The 16,969-nt window shown below is 37.5% G+C and overlaps 9 protein-coding genes across 9 annotated transcripts; 5 read left to right on the top strand and 4 right to left on the bottom strand.

The window, feature by feature from the left end:
- The first annotated feature begins 2 nt into the window (after positions 1-2).
- On the top strand, positions 3-3,299 carry SPOG_04133 (spindle pole body protein Sad1). The gene has a single exon (XM_013166395.1). The coding sequence runs from the start codon at positions 430-432 to the stop codon at positions 1,951-1,953; it is 1,524 nt and encodes a 507-aa protein (XP_013021849.1). The 5' UTR covers positions 3-429; the 3' UTR covers positions 1,954-3,299.
- SPOG_04132 (DNA polymerase delta subunit Cdm1) lies at positions 340-2,615 on the bottom strand. The gene has a single exon (XM_013166394.1). The coding sequence runs from the start codon at positions 2,475-2,477 to the stop codon at positions 1,986-1,988; it is 492 nt and encodes a 163-aa protein (XP_013021848.1). The 5' UTR covers positions 2,478-2,615; the 3' UTR covers positions 340-1,985.
- SPOG_04131 (chaperonin-containing T-complex alpha subunit Cct1) lies at positions 3,225-5,380 on the top strand. The gene is made up of 4 exons (XM_013166393.1): positions 3,225-3,364; positions 3,414-3,461; positions 3,512-3,597; positions 3,725-5,380. The coding sequence occupies exons 1-4, from the start codon at positions 3,334-3,336 to the stop codon at positions 5,228-5,230; spliced, it is 1,671 nt and encodes a 556-aa protein (XP_013021847.1). The 5' UTR covers positions 3,225-3,333; the 3' UTR covers positions 5,231-5,380.
- On the bottom strand, positions 5,194-8,588 carry SPOG_04130 (AGC/PKC protein kinase Pck2). The gene has a single exon (XM_013166392.1). The coding sequence runs from the start codon at positions 8,495-8,497 to the stop codon at positions 5,522-5,524; it is 2,976 nt and encodes a 991-aa protein (XP_013021846.1). The 5' UTR covers positions 8,498-8,588; the 3' UTR covers positions 5,194-5,521.
- Positions 8,589-9,089: 501 nt separating this feature from the next.
- On the top strand, positions 9,090-10,033 carry SPOG_04129 (DNA polymerase zeta Rev7; the record flags this gene model as incomplete). Its single annotated transcript, XM_013166391.1, has 6 exons — positions 9,090-9,123; positions 9,235-9,285; positions 9,335-9,447; positions 9,500-9,615; positions 9,666-9,769; positions 9,822-10,033. 6 exons carry the CDS (start codon positions 9,090-9,092, stop codon positions 10,031-10,033), a joined length of 630 nt encoding a protein of 209 aa, XP_013021845.1.
- A 535-nt stretch (positions 10,034-10,568) lies between these two features.
- Positions 10,569-12,563, top strand: SPOG_04128 (U5 snRNP-associated protein Prp28; the record flags this gene model as incomplete). Its single annotated transcript, XM_013166390.1, has 1 exon — positions 10,569-12,563. The coding sequence occupies one exon, from the start codon at positions 10,569-10,571 to the stop codon at positions 12,561-12,563; it is 1,995 nt and encodes a 664-aa protein (XP_013021844.1).
- Positions 12,564-12,721: 158 nt separating this feature from the next.
- SPOG_04127 (carrier protein) lies at positions 12,722-14,305 on the bottom strand. The gene is made up of 4 exons (XM_013166389.1): positions 14,084-14,305; positions 13,455-14,037; positions 13,400-13,415; positions 12,722-13,339 (listed from the first exon to the last, which is right to left on the bottom strand). The coding sequence occupies exons 1-4, from the start codon at positions 14,249-14,251 to the stop codon at positions 12,820-12,822; spliced, it is 1,287 nt and encodes a 428-aa protein (XP_013021843.1). The 5' UTR covers positions 14,252-14,305; the 3' UTR covers positions 12,722-12,819.
- Positions 14,306-14,424: 119 nt separating this feature from the next.
- SPOG_04126 (cyclin CycC) lies at positions 14,425-15,550 on the top strand (the record flags this gene model as incomplete). Its single annotated transcript, XM_013166388.1, has 4 exons — positions 14,425-14,456; positions 14,800-14,879; positions 14,937-15,303; positions 15,343-15,550. 4 exons carry the CDS (start codon positions 14,425-14,427, stop codon positions 15,548-15,550), a joined length of 687 nt encoding a protein of 228 aa, XP_013021842.1.
- Positions 15,551-15,804: 254 nt separating this feature from the next.
- Positions 15,805-16,483, bottom strand: SPOG_04125 (thioredoxin Trx2). Its single transcript, XM_013166387.1, has 2 exons — positions 16,260-16,483; positions 15,805-16,214 (listed from the first exon to the last, which is right to left on the bottom strand). The coding sequence occupies exons 1-2, from the start codon at positions 16,403-16,405 to the stop codon at positions 15,944-15,946; spliced, it is 417 nt and encodes a 138-aa protein (XP_013021841.1). The 5' UTR covers positions 16,406-16,483; the 3' UTR covers positions 15,805-15,943.
- Between the last annotated feature and the right edge of the window lie 486 nt (positions 16,484-16,969).

Genomic DNA, 16,969 nt, shown 5'->3' with positions numbered 1-16,969 from the left:
CAGCATAAACAATGCGCAAATTTCAAAACAACGCATCGCAACGAAGCTATGTTTACAAGTTACCCACCAAGTAAACAGATGATGGAGTTTAGCAAACAGGATTAATTCAGGAAGATTTTGGGGTATTCATTCTTTTTTGTGCTAATTTAATTTATTTGAAAAGAGTTCCTCGTCCTACTCTTCTTGAGAAACCGGAGAAAGTTGATTATTGAACATTTCCTAATCTTATTCATTTTTATACGTTTTTTCCATCGTCTAACTCCTTTCCTTTCTCTCTTATTTCTTTTTTCTTCATATTCATTCTTATTTTACATTACTGTGCAATACTACGATCATAAAGCCGGTTTCAATCTGTTGACATTCAAAAATCGTTTTCCAAAACTTGTTTATCTCTCTTTGAATATATAGATAGCTAATTGCGTTCTTAAAATGTTTACAAATACGCCAGTTGGAGGAAAACGGGAGAGATATAATGGTGCACATCCAGCGTGGTCCCGATTAGGTACAAACACTGAACAAATTCACCAAAATACTACAGATATGGCCGCAAAAATGCACAAACTTCGATACACCCAACTTCGCTCTCCTCCCACCCGTGTGTCTGTAGAAACTATGTCCTCCAACCAAACGGCACCAGCTCCTGCCTTTGGACTGGGGCTTCAGTATAATCAGGACCACATCAGTGAAGCTTCCGAAAACGAGGAATTTGAGCGTGCTGTAAGGAGCGATCGATCCACCCCCTCCAATGCATCTTATTCTTCTGAAGAAAATGAAGATGGTATAGAAGAAACAAGCGTCGCAGATACCGAAGATAACGAAGAGCTTTCAGAGTTGGAAGAAGATACTGAGGAAGCTTATCCTAAGCGTTTTTCCGCTAAAGTACGCAGGCGACCTTTCAAAAATACTTGGAAGCAGATTTCATGGTTACCTTTGGAGTCCATTAAGCCGCTGGCTTGGTTTTTACTTGCATTAATTCTGACTTTGATAATTATCGGAATACTCCATAAAGCACCTGATGTTTCATTTCGTAAAGAAAATTTACTAAATCCACCGATAGCCCAACAACCGCCTCCAAACACAACCAATTTAGGTCAATCATTGCATGATTCTGAATCCTTAAACGAAAAAAATGATAAAGAAGGTGAAGCTGAACCTATGACTGGCTTCTTGACAAGAGAAGAATTCAACAATATTCTAGATACCAAGATAAAGGAAATGAAAATCCAGTTAGAGAAAGAGATACTGTCATTTAAATCATCAGAATTGGCAGCCGTTGAGCTCGACGACGAGTGGAAAAACTTCATTCAAGCAACCGTGCAAAATTATATTGGTGACCCTGTCTCACTGCCTAATTTTGCTCTTTTGTCAACTGGGGCAGATGTTTTACCTTTTCTGACAACAAAAAGTTATGTCAAAAGACCTTCTTCGCTTCTCCCAAAGGCTGCTTCATATTTGTTTGACTCGTTAACAATACGAGGACATGATCCAAATATGGCACTGCAATCAACGAACGGTGTCGCGATGTGTTGGAGCTTTAAAGGTTCCGAAGGACAGTTAGGAATTTCGCTTTCACGCCCGGTTTATGTGACAAATGTCACTATTGAACATGTCAATCATAAGATTGCGCACGATCTTTCTAGTGCTCCCAAAGAAATTGAATTATGGGGTCAGGACATTCATCAAAACGGGAAAAAGGGATTTTCTTACTTAGGTAGCGTACTATATAATCTTCAAGGCGAGCCAATTCAAACATTCCCCATTCATGTTTCATCAAAACTTCCAATGAAAAGTGTCATTTTCAAGGTTAAAAGCAATTGGGGGAATCCTGAATATACTTGCCTGTACCAGGTTCGAGTTCATGGTACCGTCCCAAAACGAGAAACAATGGTCGGTCTATATGAAGAAAACCCCGACTACGAAGATAGTACTTTATTTGAAGAAGCATTATCATAAAGTGAATTTGAGGCATCCTTAATTTGGATAAATTACTCTCCAACCATTGGTTTAAAATCATAAAAAAGGGTCTCTCGTTTTCTGTTCTCTTCATCAGCTTCTTCTAAGGTCAACACTTGTTCTATAATGTCAGGTGGATTCAACTCGAATCGTTTTGCACGACGCCAGCGTTCAAGCCGAGTCATTCCCAGATAAGGTCCATATTTCGCAGACATGTCAAAGTGGTGCAAGACAAGCTGCACTTTACTTAGTTCTTGTTCATGGACGGGTAAACTCATACGTTCGGATAATATACTTTTGTAAGCATCGTCAAGAGCTTTGGATAGTTCAGGATCACTCTCAATTCGTTCCTCTAAACTTAGAGACCCGGCGACTTCTTTTTTTGTTTCCTTCTCTGAGCCAGAATATTTCGATTTTTTATCCGTAGAAGAATTTTTTTCATTTCCTCGTATTATTTTGGGAAATGCATCTCGTACAGTCCTTTTTGGAGATGATTTTTTACTCACTTTAGAGCTCTTCTTCATGTTGTGTGATGTGCTTTCTAGACAATGAGTCTTACACTCAATGGGACTTGCAGCTGTTTTTTTATTCCACTCTTTGAAAATTACAGTTTATGAAAATTCTAAATAATTGAAAACGGTTCAGTCATGCTTATATTTTGTCTTCTGAACCTTTCCTTCGTGGTCTCTTATGCGTATATACCAGAATTCGATGCGTCACGCTGACGAGAATCCTATTACAACCAACCTTTCTCATGTTCAGTTCTACAGAAAGTTTGATAGAATTGGGCTGGTATGATTCTATTCTATTATATTTCCCTTTTACTTAAAACGTATATTTATTTTCTTTTCTTTTGGGTCGCGTGTTCTTTGTTCAGTCATATTATCATATTAGCGAATTAACATTTTCTATAATTCCCACAAATAAACAATAGCTAACTCAATCATTAAGATGCTTTACTAGAACGAATATTCTGTTGATGAACCGCCTAGAATCTACAGTTTTAAGCGTGAACATATAAGCATGTTTATGTTTGTAAGTAGGATATAGGGATTATATGCTTTATTATGCGTTGACTGTATCATCGTTGAACCAACATACATTCGACAATAATCACCACATCAATTGAAGAAAAAAAATAAGTAAGGAGGTTCTGTCCAGGCATAGTTTCTAATTCCTGCTTTCTTTTCACATTCCTTCCTGTTCTATCTATTATTTGCACTACAGGAACGAAGCGCATTACAATTCGTTAAGCTAGGTAACAATTTCAAGTCACGTTGGACGACTTCTAGGGACTGCAGTTGCTTCTTCATCAACTACAAAAGCTCACCGGCTAGAGTATTCGAGCCCGTTAGTAGGGGAACTTGAATCGCTTTTAGAATGTTTCAAGCACCTAGAGAGTCCACTCTCTGTATGTATTGCTACTAGCTGAACTATAACGCATACTAACTGAACTTTAGTTTTGAGTGGTGAAAAAATTAGCGGAGAAGATGTCCGCAATCAAAATGGTAAGGATTGCTATATTTAAATGTTAGATTCAAAATGCTAATGTCATTAGTATTGGCTACGACTGCAATTGCCAATATCGTGAAGTCTTCTCTTGGTCCTGTTGGTTTGGATAAAATGCTAGTGGACGATATTGGGGTAAGTGATTTGAATTTTTAAAGGAGAAGTGTACTCTGATTATGAATAAAAGAAATGAATTTATTGGGACTGGTGCATTTAAACTCTAATGAAAATTATTCCTAGAAACATCGACTAACTGAACTAGGATGTAACTGTCACTAACGATGGTGCTACAATCTTATCGTTACTTGATGTTGAACATCCTGCTGGAAAGGTTTTGGTAGAATTGGCACAACAGCAAGATAAAGAAGTTGGTGATGGCACCACTAGTGTTGTGATCATCGCTGCCGAGCTTTTAAGACGCGCTAATGAACTTGTGAAGAACAAGATTCACCCAACAACTATTATTACTGGATACCGTTTAGCCATCCGCGAAGCCGTAAAGTTTATGAACGATGTTTTGAGCTCTAGCGTTGATAGTTTAGGAAAAGAGAGTCTGGTAAACGTCGCAAAGACTAGTATGTCTTCAAAAGTTATTGGTAATGATTCAGACTTTTTCTCAGCGATGGCTGTTGACGCCATGCTGTCTGTAAAAAGCGTCAACCCTAAAGGTGAAACTCGTTATCCTGTTAAGGCGGTCAACGTTTTGAAAGCTCACGGTCGTAGCTCTCGTGAGTCTGTTTTGGTGAAAGGATATGCCTTGAATTGTACCGTTGCCAGTCAAGCAATGAAAACAAGGATTCAAAATGCCAAGATTGCCATTTTGGATATTGATCTACAGAAAACTCGCATGGCATTGGGCGTCCATATCACCATTGACGATCCTGATCAACTAGAAAAAATTCGCGAACGTGAAGTTATGATTACCTTGGAACGCGTCAAGAAGATTCTTAATTCTGGTGCTAATGTCATTTTAACGACAAAGGGAATTGATGACCTATGCTTAAAGTCCTTTATAGAGGCTGGTGCTATGGGTGTACGTAGATGCAAGCGTGAAGATTTGAGACGTATCGCTAAAGCAAGTGGTGCTACCATGTTGAGCTCCTTGTCTAACTTGGAAGGCGAAGAGGTCTTTGAAAGCTCTTACTTGGGTTATGCTGAAGAAGTTGTCCAAGAGAAGTTCTCTGATGACGAATGTATCTTGGTTAAAGGTACCAAAGCCTATTCTTCAGCTTCCTTAGTCTTGCGCGGTCCCAACGAATTTAGTTTGGATGAAATGGAGCGTTCTATACATGATGCTCTCTCAGTGGTCAAGCGTACTTTGGAAAGCGGTGCTGTTGTTCCTGGCGGTGGTGCTGTTGAAACTGCACTTAGCATATACTTAGAAAATTTCGCTACTTCGCTTGGTTCCCGTGAACAATTAGCAATCGCCGAGTTTGCACAGGCTTTGTTGATTATTCCCCGAACACTTGCTGTCAATGCTGCTAAAGATTCCACTGAACTTACTGCAAAACTTCGTGCTTACCATGCGGCTAGTCAGAATGCTGAAGTAACAGATAGCAAAAAACGTGGCTATAAGAATTACGGTCTTGATTTATTAAACGGAGTTATTCGGGATAATATAAAGGCTGGTGTTTTGGAACCTTCTATGTCTAAGTTAAAGAGTTTAAAGAGTGCAGTGGAGGCTTGCATTGCCATCTTACGAATTGATACAAGTATAAAATTAGATCCTGAGCAACAGGCTGAAGATCCTCATGCCGGTATGCATTAATTTAGTCACTGTTAGTGTGATGTTGACTTCTTGCATTTGACCCCTTAAAAAAAGGTTTATATTATGTGACATAAATAGGTGATTCTGAAATACATAAAAATTTTCGAAACTATCCAAAATTTAGATAGCGATCATAAATTTAAAACAGCGTATCAAACAATATTCATCAAACAATGCGTTATTGCACTGTACAAGATCAAAAAAGAAGGAAGGCATCATCTCATAATTTTTATTAAGACAACAAAATTAAAGAAATTATTATGAACTTTTATCATGTCATCTAAGATATATTTACGCTTTAATAGATGACGAATCATCATGACTAAAGTAAGAAAAACCTCGAAATTCTTCCTGCATCTCATCAGTCAAAACTGATTGAACTGGAGTAAGGACTGGCAATTCTCGGGTAAACTCTTCATCGAAATATTTGGTATCTGTTTGAGAATCTAGTTGAGGGATATAAGGGGGCTGAGTTTGTTTATGATAAATATCATCCCAATTAATGTTATTAAAAAAAGGATGTGCCATAACATCTTCAGCGTCATTCTCGCCAGACCCGAGTCGCTTGTTAGGATCTCGTGCGAGTAGATGTTGTAATATGGAAACGGAATCTCTGGGCATATGGATGGGATATAAAGGTTCATCAGATAAAATAGCGTCAAATATTTCTTCTTCATCGTCTCCTCTAAATGGTGACTGACCGAGAAGCATTTGATATATGAGAACGCCGAACGCCCACCAGTCCACACTACGGGTATAATTTTGCTCCAATAAAATTTCGGGAGCCATAAATTCAGGTGTTCCGCAAAATGTAGCAGTCGTATTATTGTACCACATATCCTCCTTGCATAATCCATAATCTGCTACCTTGATATGACCATCAGGACTTAAGAGAATGTTATCCAGTTTCAAATCTCGATATATAATACCATTATCATGGAAATATTTTAATGCTAAGCATACTTCTGCAGCGTAGAATTGAGCACGACGTCTAGAGAATTGCTGTTGCTGAATGTGTAACATCAAATCTCCTCCGCTAACGAAGTCCATTACGAAATAAATTCTTGTCTCTGTTTGGAAGCAAGAATGAAGATTTACTAAGAATGGATGGCGCTCACGATTAGCAACAAGAAAAACGCGTTTTTCTGATTTAGTACTTTCAACTTCATCATTTTCTAATATAAATTTTTTCTTCAACACCTTAATAGCATACAACTCTTTATTGCTCTTGTATTCGGCCAGCATGACCTTCCCAAAATTTCCTTTTCCTAAGACGGTTAAAAAATTAAAATCTTCTAAACCAATCCTTTTTGGTTTTCCGTCAGAAGTAAAACCAGGGACGGAAATGTCATGAGAAGAAACTATGGCATTTGCTTCCTTTACAGAGGCATCTGCCTCCTTTTGATTGAATATTTCTTTGAGATTTGATCCTTCAGACGTTTGGTCTTTTGTATCTTTCTTAACAGAAAGTTCCATAGCACCAGCATGAACCGGCTTTCTTTTTATAGGTTCGATTGAAAACTTCTGAGATGTAGGAGTGGAAGGAGTATCATTTAGTGTACCAACGGGAGAAGTTCGACTAATCTTATCTTCTGAATGTGCTTGCTTGGAGATGTGTGCAGGGCGATTAGACTTCTTGTTGTAATTACCAGCTTTTTGTTTAGTAGTCCGAATTTCGGAAAGGACCCGATTAGCCATTTCCATTGACATTCCACAAAAATCGGGCACTAAATGAACACATTGAGCGTGCGCTGTAATGCCACATTCTGTGCATTTTCTAGCGTTTTTACGACCAAAAGGGAGAATATAACCACAATGACAACACCAGTTTGCTCCTATATTAGTGTGAGACTCAAAATGATGTGGTATTCTGTGATTTATTTTTTCATATTCGCTTGAAAATGAGTCACTTGATTTTGAAATGCACTTTGTTACGACCTTGGAATAACATTTTCTATGACATGTGTAAAGACAATCTTTACACTGCATACCAATTGCACTTTTTAGAAACTCACCGCATAAAGCGCAGCGCATTATTTGATAGAATTGATGCTGTAAGAAACGGTGACCGTAAACCTCGTGCACGCTTTCTTTGCGCTGACGAATTGCACCTTGACGACCCAACCTTGCATCCAAGGGACGCTTTCGGACATTATTTTTAGTGAAATTCATGGTTAAATGGATTTGACCTAACGGCTCCAAAGAAAACCAACCATTAACTTTAGAGTTTACTTCTGGGGACTTTGGAGACATAGATTCCGGTTTAGAAGAGGATAATGACGACGGTAAAAACATAGATAATCTTTGGTTTTGCATATGGTCTGCACTAACCCAACCTTTGTCGGATACTTCTTGCTCGACTTTTTTACGGCGCTGTTTTTCGACTAAGTCTGAAAGACGGACCCATAATAATGCAACGGGTAATAAGACTTTTTCGTTCTTTTTTTCATAAACAATGATTTCCACTTCATTAGTTTTTTCAAGATTGATTTCGAAGCTATCATAAAATTTGCCGGCCCGACTAGACCTTGTCCTCGCGCGCTCAAGGTCTTCGGCACGAATGACTACAAGCGTCTCAGTATGCTTTGATAATCCAGCAGAATGAGAGACATTTCGTATGGAGTTTACAGTTATTTTCAGTAAACCAGATTGAGGTCGCCGAGCATTCAGATTTAGCCGGCTTTCATTAGTAGGGACATCATCATCATCAATTTCAATATGCAAGTCGTGATAACGTTTCAATGATTGTTGAAGTAAACTAATCTTTTGTGCGCTCTCTTCATACTTCTTCTCCGCCTCAGCAATGCTTCGTCGGTCGTGCTCACGCTCGTATAACTTTGCCATTTTTTCAATGCCTCTTCGATATTGTTCTTCCACAGAAAGCTTGAATTCCAATTGCTGTAACAAGAAGGAGATTTTGGTGATCGTTAAAGGGGTATCGTAATTCAATAAATCCAAGTTAGAGTCGACATTGGAAAGACCAGAAGAGATACTTTTCGATGAGTTCGTACTGGTATACGGAAGTTTCAGTGTCTGCTCTGAAGACCCTGTCGACGTGAAACTTCCTGACTTTCGAAGTTGTAGCTTCCCCAGCCGTTCTTCTAAATATATAATGCTTTTTTTTGCTTCTTCAATATTACTATGAAGTTGTTGATGAACCGCCGGATTTTGTGTCAAACGTTTCATCGAAAGTGCTCCATGAATCACCGATCTTTCTCTCTCAATTTTTCTGTTGACCTCCGTAATTGCTTCATCTAGCATATCCATGGTTGTCTTACCCTTCTTTTTTTTAAATACTTGATTCTTTTGAGGTATTATTCCACTACGTTATGTCCCTATGGGAATACAACGATTGTTGGTTGTCGGTGAATGGGGGATCTTTGACCAGTATCGTAACATGCCCAAATCCCACACTACTGCGGTAAGCCTAATTTTAAATATAGTTAAACGTATTGGTTGAAATTGTGTCATTTACCTAAATTGAAATAATTTCATTATTCCATAAATGAAATATTCACCATAGCCTTGATCAAAAAGCCAGTATCACATTCGCCAAAAGAAACTCCTTTTGTTTGTGTAATAATTAAGCATTTAGGCAGAAAACTGACTATTTTTAATATTGGCTTTGCAAGGAAAACCGCTATCTGGTTTGATTTTTGAAAGCCTTCTAGCAGGAAGGCACCCCTTTGCTTATCGTTTTCTTTCAAAACCTTTAGTTATCCAATTACACTACTTGTACTCCAATTAAAAGACTTTGTCCACTCGTTGTGTGTGTGTGCTTGCGTGTGCTTAAAAGGAATTCCGCTTTAGGAAACGTTGAATGGGCCTTACACTTGAAATATTCTAAAGAAGTCAGACAATGGCTGCTGAGGATTCATATTGGACAGTCAAACGTATGCGTTTCCTATGATTCTTTCCGTTAACAAAACCCAGAATGCATAGACATCTTTCGCGAGTTTCGTAAGTGAACTCTTCGTCTTCATATCCCCTTAACATTTCTTTAGTGATTGTCTGTATTCATTGCATTCTATGCAATCGTCAACTATATCCCGAATGTAAGACGATTTATCATAAATGAGAAGGAACAAGTGCTTACAGCCTTAGCTCTTTTTATCAAATCTAGGAAGTACAATACTGTTGTTTGGCAATCGCGTCATCCAATTCTGTGCAATTACATTCAAGACGCTGTTGAGGCTTGCGCTCACGAGTTACAAGGGGTATAATTTTTGCGTACCTTTCTTTGCTTTATAATGTTTCTGACTTTTTCAGGGCACAGTGGAGTGTATTTACCTCTCAATTACGTCGAAAGACCATGTGGAATTGGAGCGTTACATATTTTCAGCATACTCAATTCCGCGAATCCCAGACTTTCTACTGGAGAAACCGTAAGAATGCCCTTTAATATTGTCATTATAATTACCTAACTAGTCATCAGCATATCTCCAAGGGTACCATATTCCGATAGTTTTGTAGAATCTCTTCGAGCAGCAATAATCCGAGTTCAAAATGCTACGCGCTCCCTAGAACAACTACCGGAAGGTAAAAATTGTATACATATGTGAAGTGAAATTATTTATTGACTTCTTAATAGACTGTTCATGGTCAATTCGACTTAGTTTAAAAGAAAACAGCTCTAGACCCAAGGCCTGGGAAACATGGTATTTATCAGAACACACCCCAGAAACCGATTTAGAACGACGATATCAAAACCTTACCATACCTTTGAGAAATATCTCTATTGGGCCAATGGACTCTGAATTATGGCTTGAATCACGTCCGGACGCGTACAAAATGGAAAATTAACAGACTGGCTATAGACCTACATCGTTTATACAATTCAGTTTATATTTGAGGAATATTGAACTACAGCTCTATTTATGATCCTTATCTTCCGTTATTTTGCTAACTCGATTGCCAAATAGGCGATATTTCTCATGAGTAATGCCGCACTCCTAGGGTTTTCAACAAACTCTACGTCTCTACCTGGCTCTCATGACGTCCAATTATGTAATCATCTACTTTCCATATAACAGGCAAGCTCCATGAATACAACTTATAAGAGAGCTGGCAAAAAACTGTTTTGTCGAAAAGCCATGTCTAAGCTTACATACTTATTTTTTCCATACTTGTTTATTAAAGTAGGTGGCGCATCCCCTCATAAAAATGCGCAAGGAATTTTATTGAGGTTCGTTATATGAACTCCTATGTATCTGCATTTCGAGCTTCAAGTATATTCGCGTTTACTCCACTAGGCAGTAAACAAATTTTAATTAAATAAAGAATACGGAAGGGATTAATTGATTTGTTTAAGGATTCAATCTTTGTATATAATACATTCATGTCCTCCAGAGCGCCAATTCCGTCTCTCGAAGAGATTGTGAGAAACAAAAGGAGTCGCGAAGAACGAGAATCCAAGCCAAAATTTTTATCTAAAGCTGAGCGGACGCGTTTAGCACTTGAACGTAGACAAAAGGAAGTAGAGCAAGCCAAAAATAGACAAGCTACAGAGTTGTCAGACTTAAAGAATGAAGTTGTACATCATTACGAAGATGGTGTAAATGGTTTTGGGTCTGAAACTAAGAATGTGAATTCCAAATCTTCGACCCCTGTAAGCCATGAGGGTAATCATGACTCTTCTACAGAAGAAAGCTTTGCTGCCGCTGTTCGACAAAGGTATATGGGGATCCAACCTCGAACTCAAAAAAAACGAAGAAGAAATACAGACAAAAAATTTGTTTTTGATTGGGATGACACGGATGATACAATGAAGGATGCTGATTTTGTCGCTTCTCCTGAATCGACGATTGCGGTTTTCGGTAGAGGGAAATTAGGAGGATTTGATGAGAAATCTATAGAGAATGTGAAACAAAGATCAGGATTAATCCAACGTTTATTACAAGGGTCAGATGAAGACAAAAACCGAGCACATGAATTGTTGCACTTGCACGAAAGAAAGTCCCGCAAAGTTGATTGGGACGATGTACCCTGGAGAGAGAAACCTTTAGAGGCTATGAAGCCACGTGACTGGAGAATTCTAAGAGAAGACTATAATATTTCTATGAAAGGAGATGATGTACCTAATCCTTTGAGGAACTGGGAAGAAGCTGACTTACCCAGTAAACTAATGGATGTATTAAGGAAAAATAATTATAAGGAGCCAAGTTCTATTCAACGTGCCTCAATTCCTGTCTTACTACAAGGAAAAGATTTGATTGGAATTGCTGAAACCGGTAGTGGTAAAACGGCAGCTTTCATGATTCCTCTGGTACAAACCATCTTAAAATATCCTCCTTTGGATGAAACAAATTTACATCTTGGACCGTATGCCATTGTGTTAGCACCAACACGCGAGTTGGCTCAGCAGATTCAGTCAGAAGGAAACAAATTTGCCGAACCTCTTGGTTTTCGCTGCGTTTCTATTGTCGGTGGCCACGCTTTTGAAGAACAATCCTTTCAGTTGAGTCAAGGGGCTCATATCGTAGTTGCTACCCCTGGTCGTTTAATTGATTGTCTCGAGAGAAGAGTATTTGTCTTGAGTCAATGCTCTTACGTTGTCATGGATGAAGCTGATCGAATGTTAGACATGGGTTTTGAAGAGGATGTTAATAAGATTTTGCAATCTCTTCCTTCGTCAAATAGTTCTGATAAAAATGCTATCATTCCTTCCAGCGAGAGTCAACCTTCATCGTTGCGTCGAACTCTGATGTTCAGCGCTACTTTACCTCCAAAGGTTGCGAATCTTGCAAAACGTTATCTTAACAATCCGACAATTCTTACCATTGGTAGTATTGGACAAGCGGTTGATAAGGTTGAACAAGTCGTTGAAATGGTTCCCGATGACTCGAAACGCTTGAAACGTCTTGAAGAAATTCTTGAATCCAGTAGGTTTGCTCCTCCGATTATCATTTTTGTAAATTTGAAAAGAAATATCGAGGCTATATCCAAACAGTTGAACACTTTAGGTTGGCGCGCTGTTACGCTTCATGGAAGTAAAAATCAAGAACAAAGAGAAAAAGCTATTGAACAGCTACGCAATGGAACAGCTGATATTTTGGTAGCTACAGACATCGCTGGTCGTGGTATTGATATACCAAATGTGTCTTTAGTACTCAATTACAATATGGCTAAAAGCATTGAGGATTACACCCACAGAATTGGACGTACAGGACGTGCTGGTAAATCTGGCGTCGCAATTACGTTTTTAGGTTCTGAGGATGAAGATCTCTTTTACGACCTTAGAGTGATGTTATCGAAAAGTACAAAAGCACGTATCCCTGATGAACTAAAAAATCACGAAGCTGCTTTTTCGAAGCACGCTCCTATTACCCAATAGTCAATGGTTCAGTATTAAAAATTATTTGATCCAGGGCCTGTGCATTATTTATTTTATTTGATAATATTGATTTTGGAGATGAATTGACAACTTTTAGACAAAACAAATTTACGTTGTGCTCAACATAGGTTATTTCTTTACCATCGAATTACGAGTTTTATGAGGATACTTGTAATCAATAAATACACAAATTATAATATTTCCAACCTTAAAACAAAAGAATGCATGCTTACCTAAAAAAACCGTTACTAGTACTTCATTCCAAACCCAGAATATTTTTTGAATTTTCATATACCAAGTATGAAATAGCCACACTAGGAGCCACTTTGAGCAAGTTGGGTGACAAACCCTTATATAAAGCTCGGAATCCCTCTTTCTTGGTAGTCTTCAAAAAACAATCAATGAAACCAGTATATGAAGCAATATGGCCAGGGGTGCCTTGTGTCTGAAGCCGTGTACGTATTACATTTAAAGGAAAGACCAACGTGGCTCCTATACTACCAGAGAGTGCTCCAAAAACCATAACTAACCCATTAGGCAGCTTTACATCTTGAGGATCAATATTGTCTTTGTTCGAAAGTATACCGATCCACGTCTTTTTGAGACCTTCAAAAGTTCCTAAATCCGTAGCACTGTAGGGAAACATCCCAAGTACCCCAATCAGTATACCCCTGTAGTAACCTCGAATCCCGCTCGATCTATACAATTGTTTCGCATTTTCAAAAACGACACTTTCTCCTCCTTTTCGCTTGCTAAAATCGCTGCACTGAATCCGACTGAATCAGATGTTAAAATCAAGTCTTTAATACTGACAAAAGAATTAATGTTATACTTACAACTTTAATGTATCGACTAATCGTTAGAATCTTTTCAAAGCTGATAAGTACATACCTGGATAAATAAAGAATTGAGCGGCTGTTCCCGCAAATCCACCTGCTAGATAGGAGTAAAGCGGATTATGTTCCTGAGTACTAGAATTACCGAAAAGACTTTTCATGGCTTCATACGATCCAAATTTAATTGACGATTCTGGCATGACCTTTAGAACGTTGATGCCGTTCCCTACAAAAAAACTTCGGATTCCACTTCGCTGGTAAAGACCCTTAGTTGCATGTATTAATGTAGAGAACGGATATTTCGAAGATGGCTTGGATCCTGTATCGGAGATCAAAATTACTTTAAGCCGATCCAAAGGAGCTGTGCAGGTACGAGACACGATGCCAGCAATACCGCCGCTAAAAAAGTAACCAATCCCATTCATAATATCATGGCTTAATAGTAAATCACCGTCTGGTAAATTTTGCAGCCTATGAAACAAAAGTTTCATATGAGGTGTATCATGTATCCAACTTTTCGGTATAATCAGACTTTTATGATTATCATGGGGAGAGGCGTGAAGCTTCCAATACCCATGTCTAGGGGGGTAATTTTGCTGCTGCTTTTGAATCAACTTCAGACCATTAATTGCGCGCTTCTGTTTTTTACAATTGAATTAGTATAGTTCGTGTTTACCATCGTACCAGCTCAGTTTCGTCTAAGAATGACTGACAATATAAATCTTTACTGTTCAAGAGCACATTCAAAAAACTAGGATCATTAAGTTTCCCGGGATATACATTATCTCTTAAATTGTTTAAACCACATGGAAGAGGACTTTCTAAAGGATTTTTAATTGTTTCTATTGGCATCCTTCCATGTCGATTTTTCGTGTGTATTATTGGAGAGTGGTAGTAAGAAGAAACTTATACCACTACACCAACGCTTGTAATGAAATAACCATTATAGATGGAAATTGCTTTTTTATTTATTCTCCTATTTGCATACATATATTAATTGAAATCAAGATTTATGTTTGTTATCCATGTCAGGAAATTATTGGTCTTCTAGTCAGTTGTAAGTTCGTTAAGGGGATGTGCTTGTTTTTCCCTATTTTCCTATATTGTTTTAATATTAAAAACAATATCTGATAAAGGTTTGCGCTTGATTTTTTTTTGCGGAGCGTAATGCATGAATAGCTTGAACAAAAAAAAAACCTCCCATTACCTTGAAAGTATTTCAATTAATGGTTATTCACGAGAAATTTCATATGTTTATTTGATGTTTAAAGAGACATAAGTTCTTGGTGAGGTTTTTGTACTGGAAGTGATGATCGATGTGTTGATATATTTGCAGCCCTTATGAATACCAAACATCTCTCATGTTTAGTTTATTGTTATACCATTTGCTAACCGTTAAGACTGCAATTTTACCTACCGGGTAAGCTTAAGGTTTCCGACAAGAAAGCTTTTAGTGAAGAATCAATCGCGCATTGGAATTGTAAGTTTTGTTTCTGAAACGTGTGATTATTCACAGGATACTCTAACTAGGCTCAAGTTATTCAGGAAATTGGGGATAAAATCGGGCTCAACCAAAGGGTTCTGGCTACTGCTTCTGTCCTTCTAAAACGTTACTTTTTCAAAAAGGAACAAAAAGTAGATTATTCTTTGGAGCAACTCGTTTCTGCTTGCGTATATCTCGCCTGCAAAGTTGAAGAAAGCCCTGTTCATATTCGGACGATTTGTAATGAAGCTAATGGACTTTGGAATTTAGCGCTTCCAATCGATCGCTCTCTAATAGCGGAATTGGAATTTGACATTATTTCTGTTTTGGAAGCATATTTAATTGTTTACCATCCATATCCAACCCTAGAACAGACATTTAAAGATGGGTTAATTACAAAGACCCAGTTGCAATTAGCATGGTAAGGTGAATTTCAATTTATATGCTAATTTTTATGAAGGAATATTGTGAACGATTCCTATGCTTCTAATTTATGTCTTATGGTTCATCCTCACCAGATCGCCTATGCTGCCTTAATATTAAGTTGCTGTGATGACGAAAACACGATGATTCAACTGATGGATATACTGAAAGCATCTGACTCCTTTAAAATAATTTTAGGCATTCAAGCTTCATTGTCCTTTTATTACCGGGATGAAGGGGACTGAATATAGGCGTGGACGAGCAAGCAATCCGTATTTCAAACAAACCATCGGTTATAACTCAAGTTAATGCATCTCAACATCATGATATATGTTCACATGAGTATTGGATGTTAACAATATATGCATAAATTACGATTTATTATGACTATACTAGTCCTTTATTAGTTTTGAATATACCTTGCATTGGTTAAAATTCCTCAGTAAGTAATGAATAAAGGAAACATAATAATAACGAAAGATATTTTACATAAAGAATACAAATTTTAATTTATAAAGGAGAAATAGATTCAACGTAACATAAAATCTCCAAAAACATCTTCATTTCAGTAAAGAACTCCAGGCTTACCAGCAAACAAAAGTAATAAAAAAAAAAATTGTTCGTCATTGAGCAAGGAATCATGAGGTTTCGTATTTTGCAAGGAGACCGTTAATTGCCCGAATATCAGCTCCTACAATTCTGTCTAATTCTTGACCTTTTTTAAATAAGACAACCGTAGGAAGTGCATATACCTCATTTTTCTGGGCAAGCTCAGAGAATTTGTCAGCATCAACAGCAATAAAAGAGGATTTCGAATGACTGTTGCTCAACTTCTCCAATAAAGGGCTAAGGAATTTACAAGGTCCACACCAATCGGCATAAAAATCCACAACACTGACTTTGTCATCGCTAGATAAAAGTTAACATTTTATCCGAAAAATGTTATTCACTTACTTGACAAGTCGAGTATAATCCTGCATTGATTTCACATGTTGAACTTCCTTCAAGACAGAAGAACTCATGAACGTTCTATTTAGTAACCCAGACTTGGCAAAACTCATAGGACGAAATCCTCTTGCAACGCGACATAAAGAATTCATTGTTAAGGAAAGGACAACTATTTTTCGTAAACAATTGTATTTTGCTTAAGAAGAGTTGAGAACAGCAGGAGCTACCAGCAAACTATAATCTTAATAGTGAATATAATTATATAGATGTTTCTAAGGAGGTCTCTTTTTATCGCTTGTTTTAAAAGCTATTTCATGTAAGTAACTAGACCTACGTTATGCAATATCTGTCCCAAAGAATTAATTCTTTTCATCTTTCGCGAACGTTTACTTCATATTCTTGAGGATTTCTGTTTGTATGGTTAAATGTCTTTAAAAGAAGCTATTCGTTCAAACAATATGATATTTTATTCTTTCTAGCTTTTAGTTTAAACTTTCATCTTCATTAATATTCTTTGTATAACATTTCTGTCTTGATCAGTACTGTAAATTATGATGAAGGACAACATCGTAGTAGCAAACACTATGTGCATTTGTGGTTGTAAAACAACCGTTTTTTTTTTTTAGTTAATAATTGATGAATGAATGAATCAACAAATAAAGGTTGTTTTTTACAGAAAAGTTCCTTCATCTAACTAATATTACTATACTCATAGT

This window comes from Schizosaccharomyces cryophilus, assembly GCF_000004155.1.
Source record: "Schizosaccharomyces cryophilus OY26 unplaced genomic scaffold supercont4.1, whole genome shotgun sequence".
NCBI lineage: Eukaryota > Fungi > Ascomycota > Schizosaccharomycetes > Schizosaccharomycetales > Schizosaccharomycetaceae > Schizosaccharomyces > Schizosaccharomyces cryophilus.
The sequence above is the reverse complement of the archived record's forward strand: the minus strand, read 5'-3'. Positions and strand labels throughout refer to the sequence as shown.

Bases quoted from the DNA above. Each gene is read 5' to 3' on its own strand.
- SPOG_04133 (XM_013166395.1), top strand. From the start codon at position 430: ATGTTTACAAATACGCCAGTTGGAGGAAAACGGGAGAGATATAATGGT.
- SPOG_04132 (XM_013166394.1), bottom strand. From the start codon at position 2,477: ATGAAGAAGAGCTCTAAAGTGAGTAAAAAATCATCTCCAAAAAGGACT.
- SPOG_04131 (XM_013166393.1), top strand. From the start codon at position 3,334: ATGTTTCAAGCACCTAGAGAGTCCACTCTCT. The intron at 3,365-3,413 runs GTATGTATTGCT...ACTGAACTTTAG, and splicing joins ACCTAGAGAGTCCACTCTCT to TTTTGAGTGGTGAAAAAATT. The intron at 3,598-3,724 runs GTAAGTGATTTG...TAACTGAACTAG, and splicing joins TGCTAGTGGACGATATTGGG to GATGTAACTGTCACTAACGA.
- SPOG_04130 (XM_013166392.1), bottom strand. From the start codon at position 8,497: ATGGATATGCTAGATGAAGCAATTACGGAGGTCAACAGAAAAATTGAG.
- SPOG_04127 (XM_013166389.1), bottom strand. From the start codon at position 14,251: ATGCCAATAGAAACAATTAAAAATCCTTTAGAAAGTCCTCTTCCATGT. The intron at 14,038-14,083 runs GTACGATGGTAA...TGTAAAAAACAG, and splicing joins TCTTAGACGAAACTGAGCTG to AAGCGCGCAATTAATGGTCT.
- SPOG_04125 (XM_013166387.1), bottom strand. From the start codon at position 16,405: ATGAATTCTTTATGTCGCGTTGCAAGAGGATTTCGTCCTATGAGTTTT. The intron at 16,215-16,259 runs GTAAGTGAATAA...ACTTTTATCTAG, and splicing joins GATTATACTCGACTTGTCAA to CGATGACAAAGTCAGTGTTG.